The sequence below is a fragment of the Phlebotomus papatasi genome, chromosome 2, assembly GCF_024763615.1.
Source record: "Phlebotomus papatasi isolate M1 chromosome 2, Ppap_2.1, whole genome shotgun sequence".
Taxonomy (NCBI): Eukaryota; Metazoa; Arthropoda; class Insecta; order Diptera; family Psychodidae; genus Phlebotomus; species Phlebotomus papatasi.
The window spans coordinates 80586870-80609624 of NC_077223.1; the positions used below are offsets into that span (position 1 = coordinate 80586870).

Here is a 22755-nt window from a genome sequence, read left to right on the forward strand (position 1 = left end):
AAGTTTTTTTTATTTAGAATCGTTCTTCCGTCGATCAACTAAATATTTTATCCAAGCATACTTTGAACTTTAACTGAAGCTACAAAGGTCTTTGATTTAATAGGCGATGGTTTTAGTCCGAAAAACTCTTAAGTATTATATTTAAAAGACATGTTACTTATTAGCCTTGATTAAAACAATGCAATGGCACATTTGCAAACTACTCCTGAGATACACTCGTAGAATTAATGGGGCCTTACTAGCTCTCACCAGGGCTTTGAACTTAAAAGCTTTTTCATAAGCACTAACGGCTATTATACAGAATTGCGAACTCTTAACCACGTTTGAGAGGAGGATTCTACGACGGATTTTTGGTCTATTATGTGAAGAGGGAAGATCCCGGAGTCTTTACACCCATGAGGTGTATGAGCGCTACCGAGAGATAACTATCATCAAGCAAATACGCTTCAATAGGGCTCCATTGGGCTGGTCGTCAGGTTCGCAAGGATGAGGACGACCCAGCCTGGAAAGTCTTTAGTGGCAGACTCAATGCTTCGAGGAAACAAGGACGAACTAGTCTGTGATAGAGCGACGGCGTGGACTAGGACACCATTTTATTAACGGCGACGGTTCTTGAGTTAACTCTTTCGCGTCATTAGGGTCATATATGACCCGGGGAAAAAACAATTTCTTTTGACTATTTACATTAATTGAAATCTATCGGTTTGTGCACGACATCATAATAGAAGGATGTAAGATTCTTGGCTAATTTTCTCAAGACTCCAGATATTCAGGAAAAGAAAATATTTGAGATCAAAAATCACGAATTTCGAACTTTGTGAAATGACTTTTCTTTTGCAAAATTTTTTATATTAATTTATTTTTTTCAGCAAAAAGTTCTTTAGAAACACAAAATAGAATATCCAAAGATTGTATATTGCATATTTTGATATAATAAATTACTCTCAATTTTCCAAAAAAGCGTGTAGAATTTTCCGGGTCATATATGACCCTATAGTCCTCAAGGGTAACACTGTTTTCGTCCCAAACCTGCAGCGAAATGTAGTTGGGACATTGTTTTTCTTTGTGAAATGCAGGTGGGACATTGTGCTCCTGGACATTTCATCTTATATCAGATGAATTATAACATATTTTGCAATATTTTAGAGTATTCTGCAAGCGTCTCATATTGTGCAATTGTATTGTGTGTGAATAAATATGTTGATAAGTTTATTTTTGCCAAATACCACTCAAAATATTGTGACAGTGACTGTTGAAGGGATTACCAGGAAGATTCCTTGAACACCAGGAGTACAGTGTTCATCAAGACAATCCAGTTTGCCATGGTTTTGGCCAAATTAGTAACTTCAAGCAAAAAAAACTCTTAAAAAGCCCGTGATATAGATTTTGAAAATGGTAAATACACTTCCCTTGAGGACAACAGGGTCATATATGACCCGGGGTTTTTCCGAGTTTTCACGCAATGGAAAATTTTTTTCCTCTCTGAACTATTATATTTGATCATAAAGCATTAGGAAAAACTCAATTTTGCATGAATTCATCTGCTGAATAAAAGTGGGACGCGAAAGAGTTAACCGTCGGCGGGCATTGGCGGGATAATCTTACATTTGACCTCTAGATTTTTAAAGACGAGAGTACCCATAAAGTTTGAAGAAGTTTTTTGAAAATTTAAGAAAAATTCTTTTTCGAATTTATGTAATCTGTAATTGTTAGTTATCATACTTATTGGCCCCGAGAGGTTTTTCTTATTCTGGTCTAGAAATATCAAAAAAGTCACAATATCTGCAATGAAGCAGAAAATCGAAAATTCACGATTTTTGACCAAAAATATCTTAGCTCAGGAGTTAATTAGGATCCTGTAAAAAATATCCTAGATTTGGACATCCTTATAATTTGTGATCATCCACAAGAATCGGAAGTTTTATCCATTCTAAATAGTCTAAAAAAATTATTTCTTCCATGGGTACCCAGAGTCCCAAAGGAGACGAAAGAGTTAACTAAGTAAGTAAATAACGGTCATTAGATTTTTTCTTTTCTAAATCTCATATTTGTGTTTGATCATCATCTTCATGTATTAACAAACTGTAATGTTCGTAAATTAAATATTTTTTAAACTAAATAAATAGGAACTTCATAAAAACTATAAAATATAACGGCGCCTTAAATCTAGATGTTGATCAATAGAATTTATAAATATGAATTCAAGAAAAAAAAGATATCAAATATTTTTTCAAAGAAATATTATCTTTTTTTTTTAAACTAACTAAATTTTTAATATTGTTTTCTCAATGAACTTTTCTTGTTCAGTAAACCTCCCATAGTCTGAAAAAAACGACACACTCCTATTTTTTCTATTTTTAAGTTGGTTGCAAGGACTTTTAAAACTTTTAAATACTTAAAAATAATTTTGAAGAGAACCGGTGTATGTTTTAAAGGGGTGGCAGCCAAAATCCCGAATTTTAAAAATCGTGAAAGGGACGAAATTATATGGAGGAGAAAATGTATAGAATAATTTCCCAAGACACAGAAGATTTCCCTTTGCCTCCAGCAAGCGCGGGTGCAATCGCGGAAGTAGCTATGACACTTTTAAGAATTTGGGATTTCGGCTTTCGGGATTTTGGCCCATTCGGGATTGTGGCTTTCGAGATTTTGGCGTTCGGGATTTTGGCTTTCGGAATTCTGGCTTTCGGGATTTTGACCGGAACCCTTTTTAAGAGGTATCTTTAAGTTTTTTTTTTCAATTACACGCTTGAGGGGCGTATTTCTTCTATATTTGAACATCTCCTTGATCTTGGTCTCTATCTTGATTTTAGAATTGAGGCCTTGGTTAAGATATGAAGAAATATAGTTGACTTACCTTCTTCTCCAACTCTGGACCGTTTTGCATGGCATACATGATGGCTTCTGAGAGTTTAACCTCCAGTGTCTTGATGACAGTCTCAATTCCCTCCTTTGAGCGCACCAGCCCCAGTAGGCGCTCCATGGACTCAGCAAAACTGGTCCAGGGACTATCTAAACTTCCCACGTACTGTGTGAGACAACCTCTGCAAGTGGAAGCACGCAAAAGTGGCGAAAGTCACTAATTATGGCCAAAGAAGGTGTCAAGCAAACATACTAAACTCACCTCATTACATTGCTACAGTAACTGTAGCAACTTTTCACCCGTCCCTTGATCATGCCTCTGCACTCGGGACAGTAGCTCATCTTGAGGAGGTGCATCTTACACTTATGTGTCAAATATTCAGAATCTAACTCTTCTGTACTGGCCAAAACATCTGCTCCTCGATCGAGGGCTCGCACAAAGACCGTAGCAGCTCCTACACTTTGCTGCAAACTCCTGGCCACTATTCGTGGAATATCTCCAAATGGTTGGATATCCTCAAATGTGTGCATTAGACAATTTTTGTAGTCAACATGAAAATCACTACTGTGCGTATCACTCTCAGCATGAACAACATGATGATATGCAACAGGAAACAAACTCACGAAGAAATTTGTGACAACATTCTCAATATCGAGATTGTCTGTGTAAGAATTTGGTGATATGTGACTGCAAAAGGATATTAAATAGAAATCTTAAATCGCGGCAGGGATTCAAACTTATTTGCAGTTTAATTAAAAATGTGACTATACTTCTTTAGATGTAGGATTATTGAAAAAGGGCACCCTTCTTTTGATATGTCAGCAAGTGACTTACCTTCGAATACTCTGGTACAAGTCTGAAATTGGCTGTCGCGAAAAAGGTGACATCCGCCGGTAAACTTGGTTGAATAAATTCAATGTCTTGTTCTCTGACTGAAGTGACAATTGAATTACATTTTCTGGAAAAACGTGAAACAGACATTGAGATGGAGAATCACATTATTCACGTAAGATAAATTTTATCACACTCCCTGGAATTGCATTAAAATTCTCCTTTGTTATTTCAAACATTCAAAAACAATTCCTACTACAAATTCAAACTCCCACGTAAGTCCCTTACGTTATAAGAACTAATTAAGCGCATTTATATGACACAACTTTGTCCTTTTCGCTAGGAAAAAAAAGAACTTCAGCTTTTCAGGATGGGAGGTCACCAAGAATACCAAATGAAAATTTCACAGAAAAGTTTGTCGTCAATTTAAATTGTCCATCGAAATGATAGACGATAATTAAAGTTGTAAAGAGATCGAAACTTAAAAAGACGGAATTGACTTCTGTCTGACTTCTTTTTTTATTCTTTTTAAAGCTCTATCCACATGCAATAATATATTTAATTCCATAAATTATTTCAGTCACATCGACTTCTATGGTTGGTTAAAACTTTGAGGGCTTTTAAGCTCTATCCTATCAGAAAACATTGCAGGATTGATATATTTTATTTGACTAAATCTGCATAATGTTTAAGAATTGAATGCTTTAAATATATTTTCTCGATTTTCTCTAATTTCCTAAAATTATATGACTTCACCTAAACTTAATAACATTGTTTTTCTCTATCCTATGTTAAGTCTTACGGTGATTGATACGTGAATCACTTCAATGTTCTGTTTTACAGTGGGACCTCGATAGAGTCAACTAATTATTTCCAGGCCTGTTGACTCTATCGGAGTCCGAAAAAAATCAATTAGAATGGGGTATTTTGTTATGTTTGTATTAGATTATTGATAAATTTAAAATGATAGTCGAATATTATATTTAATTATCCCATAAATTCTACACAATATGGCCCAAAAAAGTCGTATTATTTGGGCAAAAGTTGGAGATAAAAGAATGATTGTAATGAATGTTTTTATAATTAGTAAATATCTTCAGTATAAACTACTCTCCATGTGATAATATTGAAATCCACCCACGATGTTAACTCTCTATAACGGGTAAGACCGTCTCCAGACGGTCTTCACAAAAATCACATTTACAGCGACAATAAAGGTTTTATTTATTTAAAATTAAAAGTGCTATAGTGTCCTTGGCAATAGTCTTATAAACATCTCTTGAAAGTTTGAACTCATTTTGACTCCGTTTTGTTGCTATTACCAGTTTTGTGTGACAGGTCAGAGAAAAAGCAACAAAAAATATTTGTGCAAAAAAACTCATTTCCAATTTCCATAAAAATACCGATTTAAAGTTATCTGACTAAAATAAATTTATTTTTTACTGAAAGATATGTCATTCTACTTTGTATATTTTATTTAAAAAATTTGAAAAAATTAAAAATGTAAATTTTAGAGGCAAAACGAGATTCAAAAAAATGTTATATTTTCTCACCTAGCGCTTAAACTAAAAAAGATTATGAAGAATAAATGGTTTTTTCGACTTTATTGGATCATAATTATTCTAGAAAACATTGTTTTAGAACTTTTTTTCGCATATTAAAGAAAACACCGTTAGAGGGTTAAGATAAGGAAATGGTGTCATAAATATTTCTTTTTTTTTTACTTTTTCTATAAAAGCTCCGGTAAATACTTAATTATTGAAAATTCTAATGCAATTATTAGCTTTATTAACTAGATTTTCTATTAAATTTTTGGTGTATAAAAGAAGAGATTGATAGTTGTTTTTCTTATGCCATAACTATGGCTCTAAGCTTTACAAAAAGAGCAATAAAATATCGACATAGAGTCTTCAGACGACTACCTAATAAGTAAACCAGAGAATTATTAATATGACTCTTATTTCATCCCCATCCCGCCCTTTATCATCCAAAATCGTATTTTTTGTGATTACAAGAAAACAGGTCATACGTATTTTTTTCGGAAGATAAGGGGAGGGGTGAGATGGAAATTAGGGTTGTATTCAGGGGTATGACGTTTCCTATGTTTCCCATATGTTTCTAGCGAGCCGAAAAAACTTTTGAGTTTATTAGCTGTTTTCGGTAATTGTAAAACGAATTATCAAATAATACAAATACAAAATAAAAGCCAATTTAATATAGAATGGGCAACCGAAAACCCCGAATTGGCAAACTACGTAGTTTTAGAGATATCTCGTGGAATATGTACGAAAACAGGGAAAAATTTGCGCTAAAACTGGTTGCATTTTTCAGTGCTTATGTCACTTCCCCTGGTTGTATTAATAATCTTCAAGTTGACTTATGGGAGATTATCCGAAGACTCCAAGTCAATATCTTTACCTATTCAGCACTTAAGTCTTAAATGTACAAAAAATGAAGTTTTAACCGTTTTTCTTACCAATTTTAATTTTCTGTTGCTTATCATTGTTTGGTTTCTGGAAAATTTGGTTCCTGAACCAAATTTTCTTTTGAGACACTAAACTTTTAAATTAAAAATGTAACTTAAAATTTCTTAAAATAAATTTACACATTTTCTTTAGAAGGGTAATAATTTTTATCGTAGTTTCTCATGTACATTTTTTTAAACAAGTAAGTTATTTAAATAGTTTGAATAAATTTAGAAAAAGTTTCTAAACTATATTATAACTCAAAAAATCTAGCATTATGTACGTTTTTCTTTTTGTAATTGGAGTTCATATTTTTTTGTTTGTGATATATTATTCACTTACAAATTAATGATGGCTCAAAATTCCTCACATTGCGATCATAGGCTTAATCAAAAATCTTAAGGTAAAAGAACTTTCAATCAAAACACTTAAAAATCACGAAAAGAAAATTATTTTGATGAAAAATTATTACACAGCTAATAAACGAATTTTATCATAATATTGCCATGTACTCACATAAATGTTTTTCTTGTGTTCATAACGTTACATTGGTACGCCAAAACACTGATTTTAATTTCGAAAAAATCATACAATATTATAAGTTCTATAATAAAAGAAAAATTGACTCTATCGGAGTCAATTTGGGTCCAAGTTGACTCTATCGGAGTTAGTAGAGTAAAAAAATAAGCTGTTGACTCTATTGGAGATTGCCAATATCGGGGGTTGACTTTATCGAGGTCCCACTGTATTTCTGTTTTGCTGCGGTTTTGCCCCAAATTCGCTTAAAATATATATATAAAAAATTCTCTGCACTGGATTCAAACTAAGTTAGTTTAAAATCGATTTGAGTTATTACTTTAAAAAAAAATGTTCTAAAGTTGTTCATGTGTAAAACTGCTTCAAATTCTCCCTCTACATTCCATGATTTGGCACAGAACACCGTATTTCCTAAACCCAGAGTCAACATAAAATAAAAATCTATTAATCCCGAAATGATGGATATTGAAAAAAAACACAAAACCTTTCTATTTCTCTGAAACTTCTAAAGCTCATCCCAATGAGAGTCTAAAGTTTCCATAATAAATTATTTGAGTAGAGATGAAAGTTTAAAGATCTTCCAAATAAGAAGATTTACTAGAGACTTTTCCAAGAAAAGGATTTGGTTCGTAAATTGAAAGTTCTCAATGAAATGTAACATTGAAGAAGAAGTTCTTAAAATTTTTAAAAGTTGCCTACAAATGCACAATATCCGTGTGCATCGATTTATTCGCATTCCATTCTGACCGGCTTTTGCTGGTCAATTTTTATCCATTTTTCTTTTTTTTTGTGCTAAATACAGAAACATCCTTGATCTCTTTTCCTCCATCCACATCATTCGGTCAATTTAGGTCGTTTTTCCCTTGATGATGCACTTAATGCAACACTATGCCGGGGATTGTGTGTATTAAATTCCATTTAGGGCCACAGCATGAAATTCCCCGATTGTGTTTCACTGTGTTTGGTTGCATTCCCGAGTTTCCTCCTTGGCAGCCACAGTCTCTTGGTCTGTGGATGTGGTTCAAACACCATCAGCAGCTAAAAAGACCACCGGCCAGTTATTAAAGCTCCCTCTTTGTGTGTACACACAAGAACGGTAACGAGTTCAGGACAAGTTCCCCAGTACTTGTTGCCATGGAAGATACCAAAAGGTATGAAAAACGAAAGAAGTAGGTAAAGAGACGTCCATTGGTCTCTCAACGTCTTTTGTTGGTTGATTGTGGAGCGCCATTCTCAAAAGGAACGATGAGGCTCTTTTTTTTCTTGGGCACTTGCATACACATGGGACCGAAAATTTGGGCACACACGGTATTCTTCTCTTGCTCCTCCACTTAATAAGGGTGAGAATTGATGTCTTTCCTGCCAAAGCACGTTCATGACATCATTCACCGGAGGAATGTGTAGAAATCACAAGAGATCGCGCAGACACATTCCTCAATACACTAGAAATTGTCCATGGGAATATAACAAATTTCACTCAAGGGGTGCACTTACTCAATCCGTGTTGCTCTTCGGCGCAAAAATAATAAGAAATATTCGTTAAATATTAAGAATGTAGGGGAAAGTACTCTCCCTTCGAACGTTCATGCCTTCGAATAATGTGAATTTTCTCTTATTTTTTTCTAGTAGACTTACACATTTCTACTAAAAATTACTTAGCTCATAATCAATTATGGTTAATTACATGATAATTGTGTGTAAGTCTCTTAGGAAAAATAAAAGAAAATTCACATTATTCGAAGGCATGAACGTTCGAAGGGAGAGTACTTTCCCCTAAAAGAAGTTCATTAATATTCGGTGAATATACTTTAAATGGTTCCGAAATATATTTAATACCGATATTTTAACTAAACAAATACTTATTATGTTACTTTCATCAAATTTTGAAGTTATTTTTAAAAATAATATAAAATATAACGAAAAATCTTAACGAGGACTTATACAGTGGGACTTTGATAGAGTCAACTAATTATTTCTAGGCCTGTTGACTCTATTGGATTCGTTGACTCTATTGGTGTCCAAATAAATCAATTATAATACGAAATTTTTAAAGAAAGGGGCGAAAGGGGTATTATTTTATGTTTGTACTAGATCACTGATAAATTCAAAACGAGAGTCGAATATTATTTAATTAACCCATAAATTCAGCATCCTCTGGCTCAAAAAAGTCGTATGTCTAAGCAAAAAAAGGAAGTTCTTTAAACACTTTGAATATATTTAAAAAAAATTTCTACACCATGTTATACTGAAAAAAATTAGCATCCTGTACGTTTTTCTTTTTCTAATTCAAGTTCATATTTTTTTGTTTGTGCCATAATATTATTGACTTACAAATTAATGATGGCTCAAGATTCCTTTCATTGCAATCATAGACTTAATCAAAAAATTTTAAGACAAAAGAACTTTCAATCGGTCAAAATGCCTAAAATCACGAAATGAAAGTTATTTTGTTGAAAAAATGATTAAACGGTTAATATACGAATTTTATTATAATATTACCTTGTACGTACATAAATGTTTTTCTTGTGTTCATAACATTACATTGGTACGCCAAAACACTGATTTTAATTTCAAAAAAAATTATAATAAAATCATATAATATTATTAGTTCAATAATGCCCAGCGCACAATAATGTTTGTTTTGTAAACACGTTTTTAAGATTTCAATGAGAGTGAATGAAACCTTGATCTAGTTATCTCGCTCACTCTCACAGGCAATTTTAAAAACATATTTAAAAGCAAAAGTTATCGTGCGCTAGGCATAATAAAGGAAAAGTTGACTCTATCGGAGTTCGTAGAGTAAAACAATAGCGGTTGACCCTATTGGAGATTTACTCTATTGGGGGTTGACTCTATCGAGGTCCCACTGTACTTTTTATTTATTTTAAAAATTAAGGCAGATTCACGTTTCTTTTTCCACTTCGAAGTATAAAAATATTTCGTTTTACAATACGTTTTCAAAAATATTTAGTATAACATTTGAAAGATTAAACTTTCATAAATTGAAGTGTTTGCACGTTATGAGTTAAGGTCTTTTGAAGCAATTATTATTGTCAGAAATTTGTTTTTTGAACAAGAAAATAATAAAGAAAATAAGTAGGGACGAATGTTAAAATTCTGTCAAAAACACACGTAAAAGTTACTACTAAATCGATTTGTTTGGTAAGGCCACTTCACCATCAGCCTTCCTCTACTCGCCCGTTTGGGGGTTCTCATGTTGCCCACGTGTTTGATCCGTTCAACCGATTTCAATCGGATATAAACCAATAAAAACCGTTTATGAACCGGTGACTTATTTTATTAATTTTAAGCTCTTTTGGGCGAACTTCTGACCGATTTATAAATCGGTTAAGTTCAAATCAAATGTGAACCACTAAATGGTAAATGAAGTAAATGATACTAAAGTACTTTTGAGGTGTAGCATCTTAAGTCACGCTGAACACTTCTCAAACTATGGAATGCTTTGCAACCCCTCTTGTTAAGAAAGTCATACAGTAGAGCCTCGCTATAGGCCATATTTGGTTCCAGATTTGACACTTGGATCGCACTATAGTCCATGTCATTTTTTTTTTTAAATTATCAACGACTTTTAGTATTGAAATTGCTCGACGGCTTCCACTTTCTTTGCGATTGTAATACTTGTCCTCGCTCTCTTCATTATGGATCACAATTAACACAACTATACTCAATAAAGTTTGCCAAAAATATTAAAATAAGTATGACAACATTTCATGTCGCGTACTAAAAAACATAACCTAACTTAAAATCAGTGTTTTGAAATCAACGGTCGATAAATTGTGGACTATAGAGCGATGGCCTATAGCAGGGTTCTACTGTACTTGTGTGAAACTGTCCCAGAACAATAATTTCCAGAGAATAAAAATTGTTTTACTAATTATTCCGAATTATAATTCATTGCTTTTATAGTTTAAAAACCAGAATTGGATTTTATTTCAATTTTTAGAATAAAAAACTAAATTTTGTAATGTTAAAATTACCCCATTTTCCCCTATTGTAGTTTAGAATTCAAGTTTTCTCTTGTACCAAATTATTCATTACGTGTTTTTTTGCTGTTTTATTTGCATAATTTTCATTTTGCTTAACTGCTCGAGAGCAATCAAAATGGAAAAACAATAACGTGCACGTAATATTCCAATAAGGTGTGCTAACTGGGTCTTTAATAGTTTAGATTAGACACTCCAAACAATTTCGTTAACAATATACACTCTCCTTGGGTTAATTTCCCATTGATTGTCATGAATATTGCATCTATAGTCATCAAGTTTAGAGCATTGAGAAATTTTCATTCATGATCTCAGTTTATAAATTTATAATAACAGCCTAGACATTATTTGCACAAGTAAATTGCAAATTTGCTTCATTCTTCCTCTTTTGGGGGAGGGATTTACAGAAGCAAAACCGGTGGTGTCTATATCAAATGGGTAGTTTTGATGAAACTTATTTAAGTTTCTTACCTGTACAACAATCATAAATTTGGAATTTTCCTCCGCATAAGAATTCAGAGAGACGGCGAAAACTTAATGAGCTTTGTGTGAATTTTCACTGAATTACATTTGGTTTTAATTGAGAAAGTTTCTGTTAGTGTTTTCTCAAAAAAAAGTGTGGGTGTACTTTAACACATTTAAGTCAGTTTGGTGTGCAAAAAGAAAGGTTAAATCGATAGGAGTTGATGGTGCTGAAACTGGAGCTATATGTAGAGTTCGTGGTTGAGAACATGTGGAAAAGAGGAACAAAGAAACAAAAACTAATCACAAACATGCTCATTTTAGGCTTAGAACATGTTTGAATCTTGTTTAAGGTGATTTTGGACATGTGTTAACAGGAAAAGAAATCCATATCAGGTGGATTTGCTGTTGATGGTGCGTTTAAAAAAAAGACAAAAAGGGAAGGGACAAGAAGTACCAGGTAGAGAAGGTGCAATACTGAACTGGAAGGTGTGTAGTTTATACAATTGATCTTGAATGATCTTGAATGTATGTGACCATGAATCATGCAGTTGGAAAATCCAGAGGAGAACAAGTTCTATTATAAGTGCGATTCTTAATATTTCACGCTAATTTGAATTTTATTAGCTTTAAAAAATTATCTTATTTTATTGTATTGTTTAGCTTCAGGATAGTAAATTATAAATTCTACTTTTTTTATAACAAACCAAAAACTTGTTCTTGAATAGCTTTTGATTTTGTATTACATCCTTGGAGTTAAAACAAATTTAAATATCTATAGCACGTTTTCTGTGTTATTAAATTAAATAGTATAAAGAATTAATTTGGAAATTATCTTTTTAAAATAAACACTCTATTAGGGTAAAGTGATATAATTTGGAATTATAGTGTTACAATTTGGACAATTCACCGGTACAAGTTGGATATGGTTTTTTCTTGATAAATACAGTACTAAATTTGTTTTTAAGCACAAGGAACCAAATTATAAAACTAAAGCATTAAAAATATATAAATAAAAATGAAGTACTAAATTTATCAAGAAAAAAAGCCCTGTCCAAATTGTACTATTGTCCAACTTGTACCACTGTCCAACTTGTACCACTTTACCCTATAGTTTAACAAAGAACTTTATTTTCCCTTCATAATCTTAATAAACCAAATTTTCGTATGATCTTAATTTTGATTTTAATTCAAAATATCATTATACTTATATATTTATCTTTTCAAAAATGCAATTTATCTTAAAATTCCTCTTTTTAAATCGTCGAGTCTTTTATAATGGTTTGGTTTCTGAGATGAAATCTGTACCAATTGTAATAATCTCTCGGAATGTGTCTCGACTAAAACAGTAAGCCAAATAGTTTTTCTACATTAATCTGCTTCTCCACTCTTAGGGTATTAATTTTTGTCAAAATTTGAAAATGTGGTACAATTTTTGCAAGTTTTTTGGCCATTAAAAATCCTAAAAAACAAACAGTTTATGATAGCCTAATGTAAGTCACCGGAGGATTTTCCAACAATACCACTCTCAGACCTATGATTTAATTATGTTGCTATTCCAATGTAAAATGAAGAGAGGAAATTTTTCTCCGGAATATTTTCTTTAGCACATGACTGTCCTTCAGTGCTTCTGCATTATCGACCTTCCTTTGTGTTAGTTCCTGTCTCAGTTGTTTTCCTCAATCCTCTCGTATTTCAGAACCATCAAACAGTCATGACAGAAACCAACACAAAGAAAATTTGATTATGTAGAAGCACTTGAGAACGGGCATGTGCTAAAAAAAAGATTTAGGTAAAAGATTTCCTCTTGTTTTTTTTTTATTGGAATAGTACCATAATATTGCTATTACAATTAAAGATGAAAAGGGGAAATATTCCTCCTGAACATGTTTTTTCAGCATATGACTGTTCTCGAATGCTTCTACAATATCGACTTTCTTTTGTTTTGTTTCCTGTCATAACTGTTTAGTAGTTTGCAACACGGTAAGACTGTGGAAAACAGTCGAGACAGCAACCAACACAAAGAAAAGTTAGTAATGCAGAAGCGTTTGAGAACAGTAAAGAGTTAAAAACCATTTTCATTTTTCATTGGAATAGCACCATTATTCAATATAACACGATTCATAAGTTTTATAGATAAAAAAATATTCTCATAACATTGTGGAATTCTATTCCTCTATGGAAACCTTTAAGTAAAATTTTTATATCATGTGCATTCCAACTACTCGACAGTGATAATAAAACTTTTAGCATATTATTTCGAAATGAAATAAATAATGAAAGAGGAAATGATTAAACTAGTTACATAGCATACACTTTTCTTATTTTTGTAAACTTCTTTTCATAATGGTGAAAGAGATTACTTTATTATTCTAATTCTTCTAATTCATTGAATCACAAGTTTCTTTCGGAAAATAAGTACGTCACATTAAAATTTCTCTACATTTACCCCAATGTCCCTTAAAATTTTATCAAGATTCTGTTCTAGAAGTATTTTTATTACTTCATGTTTTGTAATTCCTTTAACGATTTTCTTTATGGTTTTCTAAACAGCTACAACTTCAAGGACTCTTTTGAACTAATAATGCAAACAATTTATATTTTCTCACTATAAAAACTTGAATAATTTCCACATGCAATTCTATTCAAAAACAAAAAAAAAATGTTCTTGAAATTCAGGATAAGACTTATTCCTAAAGTACCATAAATATCGATTTACCTTCTCTAGAATCTTGTTGAAATAGAATTGTGCAGAAGCAACAAGCAACAGTACTACTGTTTTAATTTACCCAATGAATAAAGTCACATTTATGGTGCTCAAGTGCATTATGCAAAAATTTAAAGAGGGAAATTTCAAGCGGAACCTTTATGTAATTATTTGCTTTTTCATTCTTTTTTTTCCGCTCAAATTACACCATTTTCATACAAGAACACACACGTTAAATGAACTCTACCAAGCACAAATTATAACCAAGGGTTGTAGAAATATTCATATAAAGTTAAGAGTTGTGGAAAAAAATCCCTTCAAATTCAATGCTCTATTATACATTTTGCATTTTGCAAACATAATACTTGCATTGGTTTTTAATTTCACTTCTGAATAGAACTTTTTAATAATGAGAAAACTATTTTGGATCCTGGGGATATATTTCAGAAACGGAAATTAAATTATTTTTCATTCATTCCTCAGGCTTTAGGATATGTAAAAAAAACAAATATTAGTGGTATAAGGGGTATATTCCAGCAGACATAGTTCCAGGCTTAAGGCACTTCTATAGCAAATAAATAGCAAACATAAAGGATAAGACAACAACAGAAATAACTAAATTGACAAGAATATCTCAATATGCGTGGTAATGTTTGCAGAATCGTCTGCCACAAGATCGTGTCTCATATTCTATGTGCACACAGAGCCCAACGCCCAACAATGACTGGTATAATATGAAAAGCATCATTTTGTAAAATCCGCGTAGGAAAATTACCTAGTCTTGTTTGATAGTTCAATAAACACCACAAATTGCTTACATTCAACGCCTTTTTTGCACAGCAGTAGTCTCTTGCAGCATAAGAGACACTTAAGAGAGGACAGAGAGCACTTTTTATCAGTTAGACAACCTCCACAAGAAACATACTAAATAAACTCTACCCCCATTACTTAATGTTGAGTATTTATTATTAATGAGTTTCAGAAAACGATTGAGTCATTCTTCAACATTTAAAATGCATTTTTGGGGCTCGTAATATAAAGAACAACATTAGTTTGCAATAGTAGGGTGAAAGGAACACCTATTGACACTATAATAATTTATCATGCCATACTTATTGACACTTCCAGTTCTGATATAGGATATGAAATTTGAACATTCCTTTTTATAAGAAAAGATTGCAGAAAAAACATCATATTAATTGGATTGTACCAGATACATTAAATAAATTTCATCATTTTGTCAAAATTGTCATTAGGGTAAGGGCTCATAATTTTGCCCAGTCTGCTTATAAGCATCGATGTTCCAAGTTTGAAGTGCGATATTTTCAATACTAATTTACTTTTTTTTGTTACTCTCTTTTTAGAAGGGTTGTTTAGAAACTTGGCAAACTATTTATCGTCTTATTTTTACTAAAATTAGTTTTAATACGTTTAGAAATGTATTGATATGTAGAACTGAATTTGACTCTTATTTTGGACAACTTGGTTATTAATTTGGACAACTCGGCTGTAAATTTGGACAGCTGATCCGCCTCAACAGGATACCCATTGTTCTTCATTTTATGAACCAATTTTACCAAGTCCTCTTCCTGTTCATGTAAGGGAGCCGTAGAATGTCACAAGAAGCCCGGAAACTTTCCATATCATTAATAAAAGTGAGTTGATTTCGGTACTCCAAGTACGTGCGGATTCGCTCATTCCCTGACCTTTCCGGGGGTCTTTCAAGGCATTTCTCGCTACATCTCTTTCGTAGAGATGATGCTCCTTTGTTTCTCCAGGCATTTGTCCAACCCAGTCATCACAAAAGCTAAAACTTCATGAAATTTCGTGAGAAAAACACCTGTCCAAAATAAGAATCATCACCTCACTGGTGAATGTCTTAAAAAATTTCCCATTTTTCACACGAAAAATCTAATTCTCAAGGCAAATCTTACTTCACGTCGAATGTACAAATCACCACTAACGTGAATTAACACAATATTCAATGAATATTCAATAATATCACTCAAAAAAAAGCGAAGAAACATTGTTAGTACTTCCCCACAGCTAAATAAGACTGAATTAAATACATAGTTCTGTCATATTTCTCGTAAGCAATTGCTCACACTGTATTTTCAACAAAGAAATTTCAACTCAAATCATATTCAAAATTTAACGTATTTAGTGTCAAAATCTTCCAAAAAGAACAAATATTTAGATAGAATTCGTTATTCATCAAATATTGGAATAAAAATCCATAATTTTAATCAATTAATTTTTAGTGTCCAATTTTATCCTCAAAGTGTCCAAAATAAGAGACTGGAAAAAATTATGAGAGGTGTTCCTTCGACCCTAGAAGTACTTTTTCAAGATAAAGTATTAATGTTCAAGAAAGTTTATGTACATATTAGTCCACCATTTCATTTTTTTTTTTCGAGAAAAAAACTATTAAGCGCTTTAGATATGTAATCATATATCATAAATTTCATGAAGCTTGGTTGTTGGCTTCTTTTCAAAAAAAAAAGAAGCGTAAAAGAGCTAATTTTTGGATCTTGTACTGATACTATACCAATGAACAATGCAAAAGGTAAATCTTTCTCCTGAACGTCTTTTTAGCACTTTAATGTTCTCAAATGCTTCTACATAAACGGCTTTTCTTTGTGTTGGTCTATGTCACGACTATGTGGTGGTTTTAGAACACAGCAAGAACTGGGGCAAACAGAAAAGTCAATGATGAAGAATCACTTGAGATTGAGAACAATATTGTGCTAAAAAATTTTCAGTAGAAAGAATTCTCCTTTTCATTTTTTTCATAGGAAAAGCACCACTATGGTCCTATCCCTGTGAAAATTAAAAAGGAAAATTTTTCTCCTAAAGATTTTTTTTAGCACTTTACTGTTCTCATGTGCTTCTGCATTATCGACTTTTCTTTGGGTTGATTCCTATCTCGATTGTTTTCTGCAGTTCTCGTCATAGTCTAAAACCACCAAACAGTCGTGCCAGGAAATAGTACAAAAAATTAGATTATGTAGAACCTTATCTAGTTACACTGCAGTCACTACGCAGATCTTAAGACTAACCTGTGCTAAAACATTATACTATATTTTTTCAATTGAATTCAAATACAAAATTACTTTACTACTTCAACATTTAATATTTCTTATTCTGTCTAGTCTTAAACATTTTGAAAAGGTTTTCATGCATTCTATCTAGGGTAAAATGAGGTAATTTGGAACTATTTACAATTTGGGACATTTGAGATTTTCTCATTGTTTCAGATGAGCAAAGAGAAAACAAAGACCACGAAATAGAAGAAAAGGAAGAGCTTTTGTTCCCTTTGAATATCTAAAACAGTGAGAAAACCTCATATGTCCCAAATTATAAATGGTTGCAAATTACTTCATTTTACCCTATACATAATTTGTATTTTTCACTTTAGTACAATCGTAGTGCAGAAATTTTGTTCAACAATCGTCACTAATTTTCACTAAAAAGTGATTCCTTATGGTATACTTTTACATGATATTAAAAGTATCGTCATAAGAGAAAGAAAATTCAGTTTGAGGTATTTTCAATCCGATTTACAGCATTAGGGTCTTTTGATTGGTAAGCTGCGAAAATCGGATTATAGGGTATAGTGTTTGTCGTACTTTGCATGGTGCATTTTTCAATAGACTCATCAATGCTAAAAAGTGCTCTGAAGAATTTAATAGATTATGGTCAATGATGGGCGAATCTTCTTGTCCAAAATGACACAAAAAAATTTATAGAAACTCTATAGCTAGAAAATGATTTAGATGTATCTTTACGAGGATATGTGTCTGGTGAATACCTTGGGTCCAATTTCCATCGTCCCACTAATCGAGTCTGAAGCTCGCCTACAGGTTTGTCCATTGTGGAAGGTAAATGAGCGATTTTCTTTTTGAGATTCCCAATGGATGAGAAAATGTTACGAAGCACGGAACATGAGAAAATTTCTTGACATGGAGTTTCTTAATGAACTGACATTAGCAGAGTTATTAACGATTTGCTGGTGCGTTGGTTTTAGCCATCATCAACCTCTTCGATAAGAACTTTACGTCTTCCTCCTCAATCCTTCATCGTCTTCTTCACCCATTTGGCTTATGATTCAACTGTCAGGCACGGACTTATGATAAATTCATCACAATTTGCAACTTTGCCATGGTGTTTCCAACACACATAAATGATTTTCCCTCTTGACTCAGCTCTTGCAGAACTTTTGAGTATCGAGTGGCCAGAAGCAAGTGGAAAGGGTTCTTTTTCACAAAAGTCCATAGTATACCTCACAAATCTCTTCACCTTCATTTCTCCCATTGTGATCAAGTGAGAAAACTTTGAATATAATGTTGATATTCTCATGAGGATGAATTTTAGACAATACCAAATTCACCACATCACTGCAAATTATTCATTTAGACGGAAAATGTATACGGAAAAGCTCATGAATTTTAAGATGATGAATTTCAATTATTTTAACAGAAGAACCATTTTCTCTCTTGAAAATTCTCTAATATACATGAAATCATCAAAATTTAGGTAAAAGGCGTACTTTCGAAGCAAAACGAAAAGAAATGGTTTGATATTTATTTATAATGAAGCTGATGGAGCTGATGCATTGAAAAAATTAAACTATTCTGCATCAGAAGATTAATTGAGAAAATAATCATTACTCAGAAGCAAAGACATCACGAACTACACCAGGATTTGTACTAAAATTGCTGCAAAGATTTTCATGAACAAGAAAAAAATCTGGTTTACAATATGTTGTACGATATCGTCATTATCATCATTAATTTCAACCGCTTATCTCTATTGGGGTCGCGGACTTAATACATCTAGATTACAGCCTACGCCTGCCGATCCTCCAACACTACAGGAAGCTGTTAGTGTACGATTTACTAAAAGTAATTTTTAATAAATTATAATTCTTCTCGATGTGATAGAGTCTATTCAAATTAAATTATTAAATCTTATTATAAGAGGTTATTACCATTAACCACACGCATGTACTAATATTTACTATCAAAATTTGAAACTTCTTTATTTTTTCCATGTTTGTTTAAATTGTAATATATAAACTTTTTTTGATATTTCAGTTGAAAGTGAAATTCAGTTTAGAGTGATGAGTTGTCATGTTATCTCACTTTCATGAAAAATTTCGAAAAAATGCATATGAACAAAATTTATTATACACAAATAATGACATTTAATGCATTTTACGTTATAGTACGTATGATAATAGAATTCAATGATTACACTTATAATATATAAAATTTAGTAACTGAAATTGACATTTAGCGCAGGCATGTACTAAACCCAATAACTCTTCAAATTTCATATTTCTGCATGAAACAGAAAAAATAAAATAGTTTAGATTTGGAATATTTTTGAATATAATATATAAAATCCTCATAAAATAGTATACGAATAAAACACAAAAGGAATTCTAAAGAATAACTTGGTAATAGAAATTAACATTTAGCACATGTACTAATCATAGGCTAGATAAACATTTCTGACTTTTCATGAAATGGTAAATGGTTTACATTTCACTTTTTTACACAGGATTAGGCCTTATCTGAAAATTACAGATCTCGCCTTGTTTTTTAGTACAAGAATAAGTTCTAAAAAAATAATAATATGAGTAGTAATTTCAAAGACACGTAGAACATAGAACTTTTATTGCTCGAACTCCATAGAGAGTGCAGTATAATCCTTCGATTTTTCACCGCTCAAAATTTCCATCTTCCACTTCCCGGAGACCATTCTTCTCAATAAATCTTCGCGTTTTAGACGATTTCTGAAAAATGTTGTCACGCTGTTTGTCCGTCTGTCCATTCGGCTGTTGCCAGCTCTAGAGGCCAAACGGTAAGAGATAGCTAATTGGGGACATTCGGGAGATCCCCATAAGTCGGACCAGGGATCGTTACCATGCCCTTCATTTCCTCCACCCCTCACCTTCCCCTCCAAGATAGGGGAAAGTACACTAACTTAGAATGTTCATTCCGTCTAATAAAATGAATATCTTTTACTTTTTATAAGAGATTTTTACATGATTGTCACATAATTATCAATAATTGATAATAAGCTAACTAATATTTAATAGTAATGTTTAAGTCTCTCAGGAAAACTTAAAGAAAATACACATTATTCGAAGGCATGAACGTTCGAAGGGAGAGCACTTTTCCCCTATATTTTAGAGATTATACAGGCGGACATTTCGTCCTTACGAAAATAACATTGAAAGGTCTTGAAATTCTTGATAAAACCAAATCGGTTCATAACGAATAACTATTTTTTATTTAAAATTCAATTAAATTACTCCTAAGTTATTTTGGACAATGTTTTGGGTGATTTATAAATCCGTTAAAATGCATTGTGAACCGGTAATGAATCGGTTATAAGGCGATAAATAGTTTTGTCTGAAAATCAATCTTATTACTCCTAAAACTATTTTGATGGATCTTCTAAGTGATTTATGAATCGGTTTTAATTCGTTGAGAACCGGTAAACAGTAAAAAAAAATGCTAAGGTACTTTTGAGGATAGCACCTAATCATGAGTTCGAGCACTTCAAAAAGCCTGGGACGCTTTGTTACCCCTTTTATAATGAATTAATATTTCTTTTTTCAAGTAAAAGCTTCATTATTTAGGTATTTGTAGAAATACAAATAATTCTTCTAGAAATACAGTAGACTCTCGCTAATTCGGCTCTTTTAAGATCGGGCTACTTTTTAATTCGGGCAGCGGTTACATTTGAAAAAAGTTTGTTGTAATTTTTCAAGTTCGATTATGATTATCAAATGAATCAAATATGCTCAAATTTGGCATGGTTTGTCTTAGTTTTGATGTAATTTTGCATTATTAAGGGATATTCATGCAATTTACGTTATATATGAGTGTGTAAACTCAATATCTATATGCACATGAATAAAAAATCGTTGCATTTCAAAAAGTGTGTCGCCCGAATTTCTGTCTAATTCGGCTGACATTTCGGTCCCATATGCCCGAATTTGAGAGAGTCTACTGTAAATTTATTTTGAAATGTCATTTTAGTGATTTGTGTAATTGAAACATAAAAACATTAGGGTAACCTGTGGTATTTCGGGACACTTTTTAACACTTTCAAGTTTCAAACAGCTTAAAACGACTTCTCAAATTATTTTTTTCTTTGTCGATACAAATATTTATGTTTCTTATGCTATTCAGAAGAAGATTCTGATCGAAAAATGTTGAGAAATGCATCATTTTTTTTTATACAAAATAGCAAAATATATAAAGAAGTAAAAGTGATATATTTCGGGACAGACAAAAGTCGCTATTATGCAAATAAATTTCACCGAGCCTGACTATTTACCTTTAAGTAGAAGGTCTAAACTTCACTCTTTGTGTTGACATCTGCAAAATTGACCACCACTGAAGGTTTTGTAAAAAGTGGAATGTGACATTCACAATTCACGCGTATTTCACGATTTAAATTAAATAAAATTTCAGAAGTTTTATGTTTATCTGATACGTAAAGAGCTTAATATTTTATATAGAACTTAAAAATAATTAGAAAATAAATATAGCATTTTTGATGTGTCCCAAAATACCTATATTATGTCCCGAAAAGCACCTTGTCCAGGAATACCACACGTTACCCTAATTGCTTCTCAATAAATTTATTTTAAAGATTACAATACAGAAAGCCTCCTTAAGGCTTTAAAGTAAATAATCACCCCTAATCATCATTGCGCGATATTTTTATCAAGGAAAGCTGTCTTTCAGCGAACAAGATCAGTCAGTGATGAATTACATTACTCCCTCTCATTTCCCCCAAAATTGAGGGGATGTTTTGTAGAATATGAAGCAAAGGGCACCCCATGTTGTTGAAACATGCAAGAGTGTCTTGAATTTCACTCCACCTTTTCCGGAGGGTTCCTTGAGTGACAGCTTGAATTTCCCGAATGAGTCATTTATACCGTGAACCTCTGAAGGTAAATTCCAATCGAAGAAAAATGTATTATAGGTGAGACAAAGGGGAGAAAATTTCATTTCTATATTTGATACATTATTGTATCAACCCTCCCCATAACACAATAATTTTAACAATCTCCACATTGTTTTTGGTGTCAAAGGGTATGGGGTTAAAAGGGGTGTCAAATTTCAACTTGTGTTGTCTACCTTTCATCCGTTCTTTGTAACATTTTCTGCCCCAACGAAACAATCATTTGCCAGAATTTCACATTTCCTTCTCCAATTACCTCATTTCACATGATTCTTTTATTTACAATTTTCATGAAAAAGTACTTTTCTGTATTTATAATAAAAAAATGGCATTTTCATGTCATGCTGTAAAAAAATCGACACAACAAAATCCACCATGCAAGCTATTTTTGTCTTGTCAGAATAAATATTATTCAGTATTTTATAATTTGCAGGACTATTTTCATTTAATAACTGTGCCCTTTTATGAATATTTAATTTACTCCATCGGTATTTAAAAAAATATTTTCACTATATATTTACATAATTAAGCAAGGATTAAATGTTATTCCAATGAAATTTTATACAATATTTTAAAAGTTAATCGAATTTGCAAAATTGGAAGACAAAGGACAATTTTGTATTGTTCATGAAATTTTAAATTACTGTCATAAAGTAATTAATATAATAACTTTTGTGCTTTTTTTCATAGTAGATTATGTTCATTCACATTCATCCTTCCCCATTTCCCCTATCACTTAAATTTAATTCACAAATTCCAAGTAAATAATAAAGCTCTGCTGATGTTTATAAAATTGAATACATATTAAAATTATTTTTGACCTATTTTTGGAATCAGTAAATTTTATTAAGATAACGCTTCAAGAACCTTCGTATCTACTTATCCCAGAGATGGAGT

The 22755-nt window shown here is 32.1% G+C and overlaps 1 protein-coding gene across 1 annotated transcript in view; it reads right to left on the reverse strand.

Annotated features, from left to right (window-relative positions):
• The window catches only part of LOC129804614 (division abnormally delayed protein), a 255512-nt gene that overhangs the window by 50929 nt on the left and 181828 nt on the right, over positions 1 to 22755 (reverse strand). The window contains exons 3-5 of the mRNA XM_055852103.1: positions 3698 to 3821; positions 3125 to 3550; positions 2858 to 3044 (exon numbers count right to left, since the gene is read on the reverse strand). Coding sequence (XP_055708078.1) covers positions 2858 to 3044; positions 3125 to 3550; positions 3698 to 3821 — 737 coding nt within the window. The remainder of the gene's footprint in view (positions 1 to 2857; positions 3045 to 3124; positions 3551 to 3697; positions 3822 to 22755) is intronic.